Raw genomic sequence first — 19,033 nt, 5'->3', positions numbered from 1 at the left:
TTTGTCCTATAATGGCAGAAAACCTTTCCTGAAGCTTTTTTTAGGGTTTACCAGAAATCACAAAGCGTTTCTCAGCATAAACCTATGCTCTAATTAATTATTATCACGACAAACAGAAAACAAGACAGATCAAGAACCGAACAACTGCTGCCAATTTTCAATCAAATCCGACATGAGAAATGTACCAATACTAGGATTAAATAGGCATCAAATAGAAACAGTGAATATACATAGAACAGACAAGAAAAATTTACAGGCAAAATATAATCCTAACCAACAAAAACATACTACCAAAAAATAATCTTACCACAAAGACATCTGCAAAGATATTATTATTTCATGTTAGGAACTTAGGAGCGCATCATCGATAAGAATAATCTATATTTACTATGAAGGGTGTAATAAGTTATCATCAACAACCACATTAGCACCACAGAAAACACTATCCTCTCTTGGAAAAGAGTCTATCCCACTTCTCCCATCCCACAAACATTCTCTGAAACAGAATGATTTTCATGTATCAAATTTGTATCAGCATCTATTGGTTCATCAGAGGAGGACAATTCAGAATTGGCAGCTGCTTGGACTGAAGTAGAAGAGGTGGTCCTACCTTTTTCAAGATCGAACAATCCATTTAACTGAGACTGAATGCAAACAACCAAAGCAATCGCATGATCACGGCTCAAGGAATCATGTGGCGGGTGTCGAAGAATACTCGTCAAGGCTTGATTAAACTCAAAAAGACTAGTTGAAGGTGCAGCTAAACCCTTATCTCGAAAAACTTTAGTTGACTTAATCACATGCTTGCAAAGATTTCCCATCCTTGACCATTGGCAATCACAGATAGCAAACTCGCAACCTGGATTCAGAATTGTATGCACCTTCCTTCTCTTTTACGGCTAATAACCTTTCACGTATTTTTCCATCTACAATGACATCCGAGTCAGGAATCTGCAATGCCCGTCTCCATGATGTTAAGCCGCTTTTCCACTCATCTTTCCAGTACCGAGCAAAGTTCTCCCTGCCAGTGAACTCATCTAACCAGTAATAAGAATGCACCTTAGTACCCAATTTGTCCACAAGCCAATCTGCACGCTGGTAAATATTAGAATCCTTCTCATTCAACAGCCTGAGTTTGAGTAAATGATGATAGCACTCAATTGCTGCAGAGACCTCTGTGGTAGCCAATGGAAGAGCCTTCAATACATCAACCCATGCCCCTAAAAAAAGTGGAAACAATTAACAATTAAATCACCATAATAAAAAAGGTTTGGGATAGAAGAGTCAGGCCAAACACTAAAGACTAACCAATTCGAGGAAACCATACAGCCTTGAAGTAATCCATGAAACTCGAACAGTCAACAAAATCCTCCATAAAAGCCTCAAATACCTTCATATCACCAGTTCCTCTGCAAACATGGGATACTGCTTCTCCAAGTCGCCTTGACATCTCAGCACATATATTTGTTTCTGAACATCTATCTATTAATTTTTTGTGCCAAGCATGGCGCACACGCCAAAAGCTGATCAAAACAGAGCACTGAAACACCTCCCTGCATTATATAATGACATCTAAAAAATTAATTTCTCTCAAATGACAGAAATTTAATTAAAGAAAAGTACAGCGATGTACAAAACCTGATCATAAGAACATCAGCAGCAGGATCATCAATAATGAAACCACCCAATTTCCATGTTGGATCCTTTGTATGTACTCTGTCATAGAGTGCTCCCAACCACCTATGCATCTTGCCACGAGCAAAGCTTGGAGTTATGATCCATGCTACAGGGATCGCATTGTTATTTGAACCAAAAACAAGGAGAGTATAGATGGGATACTATACAAAAATTGATAAAAGAAAGGGTCAGCTTTAAACATGCAGAGCAACCTTAAAAGCAACCACAGGGGGAAAACGTAAGCATAACCGACCTTTAACTTGTTTGTTCCAAACCTTGAGTCAGATGCAACAATACTGCCATTTCCAAAACGAATCATCTGTTGAAGCTGCCACTCTGTTTGGATGCCCAAAACAAATGGTTCTGAATCAGAGAAATCCTCATAAAAGAAAATGTGATCACGATGGTTCTCAACCCACAGTGCAACACTAGCATCATCAACAGAGTCCAGCTCATATGTAGAGCGCCTGATCTTCCTCTCTAACCTCCTGACATAACGGTGGGTAAGAAGATCATCCCTATTACAAGGACCACCCTGCTTCTCCACTATCTCAGTGTGCCTCTGCATTATGGTCTCCACAGGGATTCCAACAAATAGTAAAGACAAAATTTGAAGACGAAGCTCATCAGAGATGTAAGGTGCAAACATTGCACTGGTTCCAGCAGCCTTTTTATCTGATGGACCATGGCATGGCGATCCTCTCTTATCTACATGCTTATCTTGATTATATATGACAAGTGCAACAGTTGGTTCAGCTATTAACCTCTTAACAATGAAATGACATACACAACCTCTCTTTGTATTTGGCCTGCCCGCGGGGGTTTTCCGTTTTACAGCATAATTTCTGCTGGGACGAACAACACCACCTTTCCTATGATCATCAGGGCCAAACGAGCACCAATACCTGAAATTCAACTGCATATATCACAAAAAGCAAAGGGGAATTTTCAAGTTTTCAAACATGAAAACCATCATCTACCGGCATCCTTTATCGCCAACCTTCCATACCAAAAAGTATAGCAAATTTTTGACAACCGTAAAAGTATTGACAGCACCCTTTTATTGATCATTAGGTAACTGGTTGGTTAAAATATTTATGTAGCCTCTGATAGTGATACCATACCGATTGTTTTAATGATGTAATAGGCCTATAAGGTTAATGAAGTCACTTTCATACAAAGAAAATTTTTAAACCATTGAAATAAAAATGATATCAAATGTGATCACATTATCAACAGTGCAGCTGGTAAAAGTTGTTTAAGAAAAACAATTTGATTAGATCAATCGATACAAATTTAGACTTTTCACATTATATGTGACCATAAAAAAACCAGCATAATCCCAAAACTATATGCCTAAAAATTTCAGCAATACAGAAAAGGTTCAACTTACAATATATATTCAAAGAATTCCATCAACTTTTTGGCTTGTAGCCCATTTCTAGAGGCCTCCTTCTCCTTGCTTCAACATGAAATCTTGTAGGGCATTCTTTATTATTGGACTCACCTCTTACAAAATCATTCACTCTGGAGAAGGGAATGAGAGCAAGTCTATCAATTTTCTCTCGCCACCCTCCCACCCTGGACCAAACTAAATCAATTGCAGAAAACTCCGGTGTAGGTGGATTTTGTACTGGAAGAGTCAAAATCTCATCCCATCTTGCCATCTGTGCAAACAAAAGATATATATGTATATATATATACTGAATCAAAATGTTTAAGAAAACCATTACAAAGTAAATATAAATTTGAAAGTTACACAAACAGCTGATTACCAAAACTTCCTGATAATATAAGTTCGGAGAAAACCATAAATGACCTTATTTGTATCAAATTTTGCATCAATGTCGTTCAATTAATAAATGGTCAAAAATATGTGTAACATATATTCCACAACACATGTACCAATGAGTGAAAACTTCTTCAAATACATGAAAAAAGGTACCGCCTCATAAGATTCCAAATACCACTCCAATTTCAATATGTCATCAGTTTGGCTGGAAAATAAAGTGCCTTACATGGAAAATATCTAGAGAACATGAATTATTTCAGCAAAAAACATAATTAAACTAAATAAGACACAAGCAACAAGACTCTAAAGATTCTTGCTAAGAAAACATTTATTGGCATACAATCTAAAATTCTTTTTAACTTGTGACACAGGACATCAGAGAAGGATAAAAAGCTTTTATTTCAAGTGCCCCAAGCTTTTCCCTTCAGATAAACAGAAAACCAGTCAAGAGAAAATCCAACACAGGATCATCACAAGCATAGGCTATTGAAGGTACATTGCCTTTGAATTAACTGTTGTCAGGAGTATAGGCTATTGCTGTTTGAATATCTTGATTAGGATTGGCTAAAATTTTCAAAATCTAACTTTAACTGCAGCATAAGCATGCTGTACAGGAAGTATCTGTTAACTGCTAACCACAACCACCAAAAACATCTTTATCTTTATCAATGAATAGTCAGAGCAGATTTGTATTTAAACATCATACCAACATCTAAATAAACTTAGGATATCACTGGTGTCAAATCCTGGAATCTTGTCAGATCTTGTTCCTAGGTAACTTTAAGGCTTTGTTACTATTACATGAAGACTAATGGAGAATACTTGGTTTTTTAAATATATATGATAATAAATTGTAGTATCTCCATTTAAGTTTGGTTCTACCACTCTCATACTTTGTTCTGTGCATGTATCATCTTCAACATATAGTTCTTTGTTAAAGTTAAAAACAAACTGCGTTGATGATGATATCTTAGTCGTATGAGAACTTGAACTAGCATTGAGATCTAGAATTTGATTAACAAAACCAGTCTTCCATAATATTAGTCACGGGGTTACATGGTAGTGCAAATTTTTCTATTTAAAAACATTTAATGGACAATTTTCTATTTGATTCCTACTTCAAATTATATAATGGTCTTGCAAATTTTGGTAACATAGGCAGGGGCCATGTTATTTCCAGCCTTCATGGCCACTTTTTTTTTTTAATTTTTTTTTATAGTGAAGAAGACCTCATTTCTCCAACCAAAAACAAATGAAGAAAAATAATTGATATTAGGCTTCAAAACTATTAAATTCACACTCTTAGTCCCCAACTATGATTTCATTTTCCATTTTGCTTTTAGTCCATAAAATAGTTGTTCTTTTGAAAGAATCTAAGGCACAAACAGCAAGGATTATAGCTAGAATTAATTGATAGGAGCAAACAGAAAAGGGAGCAAACTCTATCCAATAACTAGCACTATTGTTATAATTTTTTTCTCCAAATCTTGAACTTTTCCATCACTCCAGCATCATTAATCATCCAACACAAACCAATAAAATAGTTGTTCTTTTCCATCACTCCAGCACCATTGATCACCCAACACAAACCGCTATTGTTATACATTTCATTTATTGGTTTGTGTTGGATGGTTAATGGTGCTAGAGTGATGGAAAAGTTCAAGATTTGGAGAGAAAAGTAAAACAATAGTGCTAGTTATTGGATAGAGTTTGCTCCCCTTTTCTGCTTTGCTCCTAGCAATCAATTCGGCAATCATCGCTTGTTTGTGCCTTAGATTCTTTAAAAAGAACAACTATTTTATGGGCTAAAAATCAAAAATGGAAAATGAAAATCATAGTTGAGGGACTAAGAGTGTGAATTTAATAGTTTTGAAGCCTAATATCAATTATTACTCTTCATTTGTTTTTGGTTGGAGAAAATGAGGTCTTCACTATATATAAAAATAAAAATAAAAATAAATTTATGGCCATGAAGGCTGGCAAATGACATGGCACACCTGTCTATGCCGAATTTTGCAGAGACCATTGATATAATTTTGACGTAGGAATCAAAGAGAAAATTGTCCATTAAATGTCTTAAATAGTAAAAATTTTGTACTACCATTTAACCCCTATACCTTAATTTTATTGAAGACGGTTACGTAATCAAATTCCAAATCTCAATGCTAGTTCAAGTTCACATACGACTAAAATATCATCATCAAAGCAGTTTGTTTTTAACTTAAACAAAGAACAATATGTTGAAGATGATACATGCACGAACAAAGTATGGGAGTGGTAGAATCAAGCTTTAAATGGGGCACTGCAATTTATTATCATATATATTAAAAACCAAGCATTCTCCATTGAGTTTTCATGTAATAGTAACAATAAAATGTGCCGTTTAGCTCAGGATCAAATACAGGAGCATAACATAGAGATTAAAAATGGTGGACTTTATAATCATCTATTCTTTTGCTTTGGCTGCAAAATTTTGCATACAAGGATTACTCTGGTATAGATACAATAAAATGTTATGAAATTCTATATGGAATTACAATGAAATAGGCACACAAAACATACAAGCAATCGTCACAAAAACGAAAGGGATTAAAAAGGGATTCACTCCATCAGTTCCTTTTCATCAGTAATCTAACTTTTGGCACTAATCTTATACATTTTAGTTTAAAATTACTAATTAAAAATGGATTCCCGGTAAAAGATGAACATACAAATACATATATTATACTTCACTGAACCATAAATTGATCAAATTATCATTCAAAAAAACAAAGAAAAATAAATCTAAATTATAACTGCAAACTGAAAATACAACCAACAAATAGAAGCATATTCGATACCATTTCAATACCTTGCAATAGCTTGGGATTAATAAACACCCATAATCAATGGATGTTCTGAATTATCAACAGAACATGTTAAACATAAATCAAAACTGAGGAAAAAGAAAGATTACCCGGTCCTCGTTCCAATCAAACAACTTCAAAGCGGCAAATGATCTCCAGCGCTGAACCTAAACCTCCACACCGCTCACGATCCAAGAACAACGTCGTCGTCTTCGCTTCTCTCCCAAAAAAATGAGATCTTTCACCCTTTTTGCGGACCAATCGGGCCTTGCGGAGGTTTCCAAAAGCGCAGTCTCAAAGAGAAAGACAGAGAGAAAGTGTAATGGCATGCGAGGTGTGATCCTCAGTCTTGCGACGTGCTCCGAGAGCAGCTGCTCGTACAGTGGCTATCCGATTTGGATAGCCGGCGAGGGACCAGCTTCACGCGTCAGCAGGTGTAGGTGTTTGAACTCGGCAGCCGGCAACGCAGCAGCCGGAGGTGGGAGGGCGCTCTGGATCTCGGACACCTCCTTTGGATCCCGGTGGTGTTTTTCGAGAAGAGAAAGAGCAGAATGAGAGGCACGAGTCAGAGTGTTCAAAGAGGTGAAGCCATGGCCACTAAAACCAACGGCGTTGGGTTCTAAAACCTAAACAATGGTTGTGAGGCCTTTTAGTTTTAGCACATGGGAATGGTTAAATAAAAAAAAAATTATTATTATTATATATATATATTAATGAGATTTTATATTTTTGTTTGTTTGTAAATTAATCAAATTGGCTAGGAAGAATTTTTTTTTTTTTTTCTTATCTTATACCCAATATCAATACTGGAGAGTGTGAGATTCACCTTTCTTTTGCTAGTATTATTTATGTATTGTTTATATGTTATATATTTAGCTCCAATATTATTTATCAATATTAATTACAAATTTAATTATAAATCTCTTATAAAAAAAATATTGATTTTACTTTTTAAAAATTTTAAGATAAGATAATTTTTCAAAAAAAAATTATAAATCACTGTAATTGGTGCATCGCTGTAATATCCATTTAGCAATCTATTAAATGATAGCCCTTATCACGTATTTTTCAAAATAAATAAATAAATAAATCACCCACAAAGTATTTAAATTTAAAATCTTAAACCATGTTTTAAAAAAAAATTCAATCTCCAATTTTTCATAAATTTCTGTATGAGATATTTTGTATATTTAAATAAATTTGTCATTTTACAATGATGTCTAGGTAATAAAAAGACGCTTCTTCTTGTGTAAACTTCATATATATAATTACTAGATTTTATGAAAGTTTGGTTGCTTTAAATTCAAACATGGTGCCATTATTAAAAAAATTCAAAAATTGGCCGTAAAATAAATAGATTAGGAAACAGAAAGAGAGAAAAATTTTTATATATATATATATATATATATACCTTTACTATTAAAATTAATATATTCATGTGTATCAAATGCAAACCAAATATAATATGTAATCCTAATTCAACATGAAAACTTAAACCTATAGAATAAAGACAAGTTCATATAGATTATCTAATGTGAGAAAAATCAGTTAGTCTATTTTATCTAAGCTTGTTGCAAAACAAATTACTTGTCTTGGATGCAAATCAAATATATTATTTGAATAAAAATTCAATTCATAAAACTTAAATGATTAGATAAAAAACCAAAATTTCTATATTTAACTTTATATTCTTCAAATTAATAGTTGTAAAGTTATAGTTTATATATTCAAATAAGATTGAAAAAACTATTAATTACTTTAATAACCTGTCAATCAGAGACATACAAATATTAGTGTAGTTTCATAAGGTATAAGCTAATACAATAATCATGATAATACATGCACAATTATAGCCTTTTACCTGCGTCTATACATATATATATATATAGATATTTATAATTTATATATATTTCTGCAAAAGAAAAAATCATAGTTATTAGTGTAAGCCAAACATCAAAACTCATGCCAACCTTGACCAGTCAAGCGCTTTCTTCCCTGGAGAAACTTAAATTGATTGATTAAAAACCTACAATAAATCTTGGCATGCATTTGATAAACATGTCAATCTATTCAGGTCCAAATACATTCATTCCTAGAGATGTACAAAATTACAGCAAAAGTGCCTATTGACAGAATCAGCTGCGTCTTATCAAAGTTAAGAAGTTGGGAAAATGGCTGCAGCAGCGAACAATATTATTACCGATCATAAAAAAATCACTTCAAATTTTGCGCAAGGATGACTAGTTATGTATTTTCTGAGATCGGCATCGCCATCAAATTTGAATGTGTACAAGGCTTGTCTTTGTGTGAGGCCGATCGGGTACATTCTGTGTACATTGACATCAATACCGCGAATCCTCATTGGTCTCTCTCCCTTCCAAATGGGTGTGATTCAGGGATTTGAACTTCACCAACACTGCAGACTCTAATGCTTCCAAAGTCAACATGTCGGACCTGACATATCAATCATTATTGATGAAATGCATCGGTTTACTTAGAATATAACTTGAAAGGGAATTATGTAGAAAAGACTGGGGTATGCACCTGAGAAATATAGATTCCATAGCGAAACATCCCCTTTCCCCGGACATACAAATGGTATGCAGTTGTCCCTACTTTGTTGGTGCATTTACAGGGGCGATTTTCAAATCGAGTAGTCTTCTCTTCTTCTTCATGGATTTTTGCAAGGTGAATGCAGAGCCGACAAGAGGAGTGCACGGCTGCCATGTCCACTAGGGCCTTAAAAGAAGCTAATGGACCTTTGTACTTCCATCTACATTAGGAACACATGCAATTTAAATGAGTAGTTTATTGCAGAAATTTCTTAAAGGTCATAATATTATTTAATAGCAGAAATTGATGGACACTTGCAATATACATGGTCATCAATAATCAAAGAACCCACACTTGTGTCACTCAAAGTAACTGGTCATCATAGTGCATTATCTTACGAACGTTAAGCTGGTTGTTAAAAATCAAACCCAACAAATCTGAAGACCACCCAGGGCCATTCCATCTCTTCCCAAATGGATTCTATTTTCTAAGTTTGACAGGAAATATTTGTAGAAACAACTGAAGGGATGAAGAAACAAAAGGAACAAGATAGACCCAAAAACGAAGTGTGACTAGGGAAATGGAATTCTTGCCAAAACAAGATCCAAGGACTGCATCAACCACCATATAATGGAATGCAATAACTAGCAAATGATGCAATTTAAGGTGGCTAGAAACAATTGTGAATGCAAAAGGCCTGCAAGACAAACTTCTACTTTTGCATGCTATAGCTAAATGAATGGATGCCTAATATGGAACTCTCATTTGGTGCACAAATCACAACAGATAGTTAAGGGATTAGGCACCATAAAGCAAAAATGCAAAGCATGGTGGCATCATATAAAAGGCTTTATAAAGAATAAAAGCTTTTAATAACTTATAAAAACTAATGCCGTGTGAAACTGTGTTTAAGTTCTTATCATCAACTTCCTCCTTCATTTTGTTCACCTTAAAACGATCCTAGGAACCAGCCATCATTAAGTTCAACTCTATTAGATGTGTGTATGTTATATCAGATATATGTATGTATATACATGGGTATACACATATATTTGGCTTCTATATGAAGCCTCATGATCACACTTGTTGGGCAATAGATGAGCTTTGATCCATCTCTTTTTCTTCTCTTCTTTCATTCTTCTCCTTTTCTAACATGGTATCGGACTAGGTACCTTCCTCCGACCATCTCTCCCAGGCCACCTCTCCGGCCATCTCTACACTTCACCGTCTCGGCCATCTCTACACTTCACCCAGATCCTGTCTTCTTCCCCTTGTTTCATTTCTCTTTTCATTTCCTCATTCATACTTTTCTTCCAAAAATCTTCTTCGACAACCCCTAACTTCACCAGCGCACCGGCGCTAGCCTCCCGATCCACGCCCGCGACCGGCCAGCACATCCACGACCGGCCGCCATCACTCGCCGGAGACTGTTGATCACTACCTTGTCGCCCAGCCTCCATCCTTTCCCCACGAATATAGCCTTTTGTGTCTTCTCCAAGCACATGAAGACAATTGAACTGACTCCATTCAAAAAGCAAAAGACATTGATGTAAGTTTACTGTACTTATGTGCTTAGGCTTGGTGAGTTAGTATCTATATATATATATATATATGGATGCTTATGGAGCGTAGTAGTGTGCTACGAGATCGTCACAGTAATCTCCATCATTCGATCCCGGTGCCAGCGGCACCAACTATCGCTTCGGCGGCTCACTATCAGCGTATTCTTGATGAGCGTCGCGTTCTTACGCCATGTTGATGAGTGCAGTCACGCTCCTCTTGCTCCTTCATCCACGACACCACTCGCTTCCACGAGGGCCTCTACTCTTCTTACGGCATTTGGCGGCACGGTTTGAGAAATGGGTGCGCAGCGACTCTATGGCCAAGATGATGATCAGTCCGAGATGATCGCTCTTGATATTCGTACTCGGTTCTTGATCTTTCCACCGCTCGAGGCGATGTGGGACTATCTTGGCGTCGTTCTGTGGTTTCGGTCGAGTGCAACTTTACTATATCGGACTCTCTCTAGTCTTCGGCGGGGCGAGGACCGCTGTCGACCCGGTTCTATAGTCGGTATTGTGCCTTATAGGCGTCAGTTGATGCTCGACTCCTCCCTATTGTGTTATTCATGCTGCGGATCCTTACTTGTTCGGAGTCTTGCTCACGTCGTCGTAGCCACTGATGAAACACGCCGTGGTATGTATGTAGATTCGTTATATGCAGCAGTCCCAAGTTTTGAGATAAACTCGGGCTCGATTACTACATGCTCCATCGGTCTACTCTTTTGGATGATGCTTTCACCTTTGTTCGTCTTGAGAAACTTCGTCTCCGGGCTACCTTCACGAGGAGAGTAGTGCTCTTGTTGTTCCTCCGCATTCTTACGCCTCTTCGTCCTCATCTAGTAGACCCGGCATACATCTCATTTTCGGCCTTCTTCTACTAGGCGGCACCATGTTTGTCACTCTGGCATGTTTGGTCATCAGCAGCACAGAGTGTCGAAAAAGCAGGCGTGGACTTCAGCGCTCTTTTGCTCCTTTACCACCTCTTCTACCTTTGCCTCACTCTGCGCGCGGGCACATTACATCGGGTCTCTCGCTCCACCATCTCGGCTCATCATCTTCTCCTTGTTTGTCTCTGCCGATCGCCGATTGTGGCGATGTTTAGACAATTTCGTGAGTCTCATCTAGCGAGACTCCGCGGCCGTGCGGCGATTTCCGGGTTCCTCTCCTCGGTAGTTCTGTCCTCTTTGGCTTTTCGATTACGGTGCTTCTCTTCACGCGACTCCAGTGCCTCATCTTCATCATTCTCATCAGCCATTACATGTTACTGCGTATTCGTGCTGCGTGGCACCCTCCTCATATTTCATCTACTTTCTTTTCTATTCCTCTCTCTCTCATGTTTCCCTCGTTGATCCATGAACCTCATATCTGTTAGTCGACTTCTGCGATTATGGTTGTCGGGGTTATTTTGGCCGTACCACATATCGTGTCTGGTCACGTTGGGACGGTGATTGGGTGAGTCGCGCCACGATGGAGTCTATGTGTTGGATACTCTTCATCATCGTCTTATCTAGAGTCTGATTCGTCAACGATCATACTGCTTGTTTTATCTCATCATATGTGGCATCGTCGTCTTGATCACTTGTGTCCCTCTCATCGTGACATCATCTCTTGCATTAGTCTTGGCGTCTTAGGGTGTCTCTCCTTCCTCTGATGTTCTCTGTGTTGGGCTGTAAGCTTGGCAAGCATCTCAACGTCCTTATCCTATGAGGTGTATCTCGGGACTACGCACCTTTTCAGAACTTATTCATTTACGATGTTTTAGTCCACCCTCCCCTTTTGTTTCTAAAGGAGGTAACCGCCTAATATGTTATTTTACAGTGATGACTACACTAGCTTTACTTGGATGTACTTTATGCATAATACGTAGTGAGTTATTGTCTATTTATCGATCTTTTTATAGCCATGGTTCACCCCTTTCTTTTGCCTCGGTCAGAGATCTTTTCGATCGGCTTCGGGTGAGTGAATATATTTCTCGGGGCTTTTAGGTGCTCTTTTATCTTGAGGGGCACCTTACCCTCGGATTATCTTGTCACGGGGCACGTCCTCGAGAATGGGGTCAGCGAGCAAAGCATCGTCATTATCTTAGGAGCGGCCAGCTCTTCTTCTTGGTGCTTTTCTCCCTCCCTCATTTTTGGGGTACGATCTTGTTGAAAGTGCGGTGTTTATCTAATTAACCTTCAACCTTCCTCTCATCTTCATGATCGCGAGCAGAGTGTCTTCATGGAACACCTCCCTCGCTATCGATCATCTTACAGTGTGGTTGTCGTTGTTTTGTTTTTGCTCTCACCTGCGGGAGCGGACCAAACTCACCGCCCGATCCCGTCTCTTGTGTCGATATAGTCTTGAGCATAAAGGTTATCGTTGTTATGATCCTATTACCCGTCAGATTCAGTATCTCCTCGAGATGTCACATTTGATGAAGTCAACCCTTTTTATACCTCTCCTTCTTCTACTGAGTCTCCTTCTCCTTCAGTTCCTCTCTCTTATCTTTTCCCTCACTTTTCTCCTGCAGATATGTCCCATATGCCTTCCGCTCCTCCTCTCCTCGCTTCCCCAGGCTTCTTAGTCACTCTTCTCCTGAGATCCTCCTTCTCCACTATCCTGCTGAGTCTCCCGCTCGTATCTACCTCTCTTCCCTTCTCCTCCCTCCTACTCACCGCCCGATTCGTTTATTTTTACCATCATCGAGATCCCACTGTGGACTCCACGAGTGCGGTCCCTCTCGGCGCCTCCCACTGTCGATCCGAAATCATCGAGGTATCCTCTCCTCCCTTATTCTTTACGTGATCGCCTCCACTTTACATCCCCCATTCATTATACTTCTTCTAGCACTAGTATCTCGGGATGTCATTGAGCTGGGTACCCTACAAGAAGCGGTTCGATCGCTCGAGTGGCGGGCGCCATGGTCGAGGAGCTTGATGCCTTGTCTTGGACTCACACGCAGATATTGTCCCTCTCCTCCCATGCCATTCCATTACTTCGGCATTGATCTATCGGGTGAAGACCCATTCTGATGGATCCCTCGAGCGCTATAAAGCGCGTCTTGTTGCTCGCGGTTTTCAGCAGGAGTATGGTCGTCACTATGAGGAGACTTTTGCCCTCGTGGCTCACATGCACACTGTTCGTACATTGAGTTCTGTCCTTACTAGCATTGAGTCGGTGGGTTCTTCATCAACTTGACGTGAAGAACGCCTTTCTTCATGGGGACCTGAAGGAGGAGGTCTACATGACTCCTCCTCTTGGCCTTCAGTGCCTCAAGATCCGCTTGTCGCCTCGCCCGCGCTCTCTATGGTCTCAAACAGGCTCCTCGTGCCTGGTTTGAGAGGTTTAGTACGGTGGTTGAGGCTGCTGGATTTACTCCGAGCATCCATGATCCAGCCGATCTTTATTCAGTCTTCACCTCGTGGACGGACCATTCTTCTTCTTTTCATGACGTGAATGATATGATTCTTCTCGGTGATGATTCCGCTCATATTACTTTTGTGAAGCAAAAGCGGTGAGACGCTCTCGATGGCCCGATCTCGGTCCGCTTTCGCTATTTTCTCTCGGGTACTCGAGATCACATCTCATCCACGATGGCTATCGTCTATCTCGAGACAGTTACAATTCCTTGATCTTCTTGCTCGCCTCCCGGCTCGAGCGATACCGATCGCCGCCACATCGATGGAGTTAGCATTTGCGGCCGTGCTTCCGACTGGGACCCCTTACGGATCCTACTCGCCATCGGCATCTTGTGGGTAGTTTGGTATATCTTGCAGTTACACGCCCCGACATTTCTCATCGCCGTGCACATCTCTCGCCCGGCTTTGTTGTGGCTCCCACCTGCATTCATTATGGACATCTTCTTCGAGCATCGCGATATCTTCGTGGCATTGCCTGCGAGGTTTGTTCTACTCACACCAGTCCACTCTTCGTACTCATGAGGCCTATTACGAGTGCCACTTGGGCCAGCTTTCTCGATGATCGAGTCTCACATCAGGCTACCTCATGATCTTTCTTGGGTCTTCACTTGTTATTTGGAAGACTAAGAAAGCGACATGCTTGCTAAATCCAGTCTGAGGGGCGAGGTTCGTGCTTTGGCTTCTACAAGAGACGAGGTTCTTTGGATTCGGCTCGATTCTGCTGATGATTTGGTGTACCGATCCATTCTCCTATTCCTATTCACTGTGACTAGCTATCTTGCTATCTTGCTTTCATATAGAAGACTAGCTGAAGTGACTAAAACATTTGACATTATATGCATAAGATGATCAAAATTGGAAACAGTACTTGGCTGAAGAGGAAGCTGTACAAAAAGGCTTGGGCCCAAGGTTGGCCAAGCAATGCCCTGAAACAATTAGTCAGCCCTTCAAAACCTTCTCTTTAGGAAATCTCATTTCTTGAGAAGGGATATGTTTATATATTATTGATCAAGGTCAAGATCTTAAAATGATAGTAATGTGATTGTTAGATTATAACTATTTGTGTATGGATGGTCAATTACTTTAAATTACAATGTTTGGAAGCCAGGATAGTCCAATGTTGTTTATACCAGCTTCAAGGTAATCCAAAACAATGAAGATTGAAATATTGATAGAAAATTAAGACAAAACTATGATGCAGGGTCCCCAATATAACTGGCAGAATCTCATTTGTATACTAGAACACAAAAACCAATTAGGAAATCCATCTTATGAAAAGATTTAAAGTCTAACAACATAAGAATTTGTTTAAAAAATAGTGCACAAATGGGATTAAAAAATTATATTGCAATGTAATCATTTAAATTGGCATGATAACTGACAGTGACAGACATTTTTGGTATTGAAAAACTACAGCAATAATAAATTGTGGTGCAAATCATTTTTATGGACAGCACCACAACAGGGAAACACACAAATTTGTTAATATTTTTTTCTGGTGTTTAGGATAGATTAAAAAAATTGAGATTAGTGAAGAGCCATTAATTATAAGCTGCATTTAAGAAGGGAAAATTACCACAATGATTGATTATGTGCATCAGGATTAGCTGCCAAATGTTTAATAGTCTTTTGCAACTAAAAGCAACATCACTGAGCTGTTTGATATGTAAAACTGATTTCGGGAGGAGCAAAATCAAGAATGTTTGGAGCACCAACTACAACTGGAACAGTTCCTGCAACATTACCAGATGAAAGGATGAAAAACTTAATCTCCACAACACATTCTTAAGTCACAAGAACATTGTAAAATGTCATCACAATCACCAACAATCCTATTCAAGAAACAGATTTCTCTTCATGCATGATTCATATAAAATATAACAGTGTAAAATTCAGCAAGTTAAAAATCCTCTAATTAAAAGGAATTATGAATAAAGAAACCACAAGAAAATCAAAATAACAATAAAACAGTTTCTTTTTCAAAATCCAAAGATAAAAATCCTAGCATGTTTTCTTTAATTGAAGTGGTTTATCCACCTTTTTCATCCTAGCATGTTTTTGGGAGTTGAAATAAATGCAAATAAGATAAACAGTATCATTGAAATTACCGTAAATCTTCAAAGCTGCAAGTCACAAACATAATGAAACATCTTAAAACGGTCAACTAACACACACCTGCAACAAGGGACTGAAAAGAATTTTTCAGTAACATAATCTTCCTCATTGGAATTTTTCAAATGCCAAGCTGAACTTGTAGCGCTTCAAAGCCTCGACTTTTATCCACTGTAATGAGCAATAAAAGACAAATGGTCATAACAGCAACATTAAAAATCTGGAATATTTAGGTGCTGGCTGTGGCCATGTGCTCTCATTGCACATAATATATTCACTCTTAAAAACTATTGAATGTTTGAATTGTGTTTGATTTGGTAAAATGTGTATGTCCACTTCGGTTCGATTCATACACCCCTCTCATTGCACATAATATATTCACTCTTAAAAAACTGATCGACATGTTTTGAATTTCATCGTTTTCGATTTGGTAAAATGTGTATCTGCCATCATTAGTTGTCATAAAAAGTGATACATAACACCGATTCAGTTCGATTCAAGCCCCACACTATACTAGGTCCACGAGGTGCTGAATCGGTCATACTTTTGAAAGTGTGAATCATCCGATTCATGGGACGATTCGATTCGAATCGACCGATTCACAATTCACACTGATTCCAAAAATACATTAAATTTGGGTTATTTTTGTGTTGTGCTTATCAAATTTTTAAAAATTTAAAATCTTATCTAATTTATAAGTTAAAAAGCCCAAGCCCATAACTCAAGTTATATTTAAAAAAAAACCCTAAAATTGTCAATGTTTCTCCTTCCCTCAATCAGCCGTCAAGATAGAAAGGCAACACCGGCTCCTTCTATCCTAATTCCTTCTTCTCTAGTGATGGTCAACCTGATTCTTTTCTCTGCCAGAGGCAACAAGTGCACTTGCTAGTAAGTTATCCTCCTCGCCCCCACTTTGGCATGGCTCCTAAAGCTAAAGATAAAAACTAAAAAGGTTGATGTTACATGGGAACATTGTTACAAGATTAATGAAAGAAGAATGAGATTGGAATGCAAGTATTGCTGAAATAAGTATTGGGGTGGTGTGATTAGAATGAAACATCATCTTGCCGGAATACAAAAGGTGAAGTTGCTGCTTGTAATGATGTTTCCTATCGCAATTGAGAGTTGTTCCAAAAGATTTTTGAATGAAAAGAAAGAAAAGAATGTTAGAAATGATTGTATTATGGAGATAGGAAGTTCAAGTGACAAATCAAAGAAGATCAATATGAAAACCTTTTCTCTTTTCAAAAATCGGAAGACACAACAACGAACCATGAATGAGCAACAAAAGATTAAATTCACTAGCCTATCAGCAATTAGAGAGTTGTTCCAAAAGATTTTGGATGAAAAGAAAAGAAAGAGAATGATTGAAATGATTGAATTATGGAGATGGGAGAGCTCAAGTGACAAATCAAAGAAGATCAAGATGGAGCCTTTTCTCTTTAAAAATCGGAAGACACAACAACGAACCATGAATGAGCAACAAAGGTTAAATTCCCTAGTCTATGTACAGTACAACATCCAACTTCAAATGAGGCAAATCAAGAGGCAAGAAAAGGGTGAAACCTATGATCCAATATGCTTATCGGATACAGATTCTGATAATGAGTGGATTACAGAGCAAGAAAGAGCCTTGTTTACCGAATGATAATGCATGGATGGATGTACAAGAATACTTTAGCATTGAGGAAAGAGGTCAAACAAATAAAAAGAAAGAGAGGTAATTTTTGTTTAGGTTGTTAAACACCAAAAAGATAAAAACAAATAAGCTGAAAGATAAGTGAAAACCAAAAAAGGCAAGGAATGTTCAAAAATGATCAAAACTATAACTTGCGTTAGTAATAATGAGACAGTTGATGAAAAACAACCTGGTAGAGTGTGTTGAGCATTTGTAAAGATGATCCTTGAGACCCTATACTGCTTGCATGTTAACCGATTAAACTGCTTAGCCAAGGCAATGCACAAACCAATACTGCACCTCTGAGATGGGAACACAACGCGTCCAAATTAGTACAATCCCTTGCACACATTTGGTATTTTTCTTATACCGAATTGTAACAAAGATTTTTGTGGATTAATCAAATAATTGGATTACCTGTGACTAGACCATAGAGGTAGAGGAATTCAAAAGCTTCAGATTATCAGCTGGGTTTTAAAAGTGAGATCAACTTTGCTATAACCTGCAAACCCGCATCACCATAGGAAAACATCAAAACTAAAAGTTGGCATATTTTCGAATACAGCATTAAAAGGCAAATAATAAACTCATAAACTTAATGTTCAAAGTTTAGCTGAGAACTATCACAAACATTGAAATGAAATGCATTACTCATTCTGTAGTTAACGCATTTTTCATAACACTTTGACAAAGAAATTGTATCAATTCATGACAAGCCATAGCGGTAACATATCAACTGGAACTAAACAACCAATATAAAGTAACCATAGCTTGTGCTTCAATGACCAATGATAATAACTACCAAATAAAAGGAAAACTCTCACTTTTTATCTCTTGTCTGTATAAAGAATCTAATAGCACTATCTCTTGTGTAACAAACAATCTAATAGCAACACATGATCGTCCAGCATTCCAATGCCTGTAAAGCCAATACATGCACGAATCTGCACTAGTTTCATCATGGGAGAGATATCTTCCTTATGCTCTTCACCATTTTCACTGTTAGCTAAATCAAGACTTGCAAGCTTCTCTTCCATTGTTGGCTCATTAATATCAAATTGTTCAGCCTCTTCAAGCATTAGCTCTGAAATACACACTATAAGTTAACTTGGAACCAAGCATCAAGAAGGTGAATAGATATCTATTCACCCAACTCCAAGAACAAATTTAAACCATATGCATTCAAAAAGATTACATTGGAAAAATTTTACCTTTACACATAGCAAAGGTCAAGCAAGCTCTCCAACAACAATATCATTTTAGATGCACAAATCCTTCATTATCCTATTCAAAATTTAATATGCTAAAGAAGATTATAATAAAGGTCAAAATATGCTCCCAGCAACAAGGATAAGACCAGTTAATTAGTTGCACAGTTCGTGGTATGAATTAATTATAGAGCATCTCACTTC

At 37.9% G+C, this 19,033-nt stretch overlaps 1 protein-coding gene and 1 pseudogene across 1 annotated transcript; both read right to left on the bottom strand.

Moving 5' to 3' along the window:
* Positions 1-303: 303 nt before the first annotated feature.
* Positions 304-3,077, bottom strand: LOC120269231. The gene is given in 6 exon segments (XM_039276574.1): positions 304-902; positions 904-1,220; positions 1,309-1,553; positions 1,639-1,838; positions 1,931-2,582; positions 3,071-3,077. Coding segments are annotated over 5 exon segments (1,596 nt in total). The 5' UTR covers positions 2,327-2,582; positions 3,071-3,077; the 3' UTR covers positions 304-464.
* A 5,242-nt stretch (positions 3,078-8,319) lies between these two features.
* On the bottom strand, positions 8,320-18,700 carry LOC120268637 (annotated as a pseudogene).
* Positions 18,701-19,033: the final 333 nt, after the last annotated feature.

This window comes from Dioscorea cayenensis, chromosome 9 (assembly GCF_009730915.1).
Source record: "Dioscorea cayenensis subsp. rotundata cultivar TDr96_F1 chromosome 9, TDr96_F1_v2_PseudoChromosome.rev07_lg8_w22 25.fasta, whole genome shotgun sequence".
NCBI classification, from domain to species: domain Eukaryota; kingdom Viridiplantae; phylum Streptophyta; class Magnoliopsida; order Dioscoreales; family Dioscoreaceae; genus Dioscorea; species Dioscorea cayenensis.
This window is presented reverse-complemented; position numbering and strand designations above follow the sequence as displayed.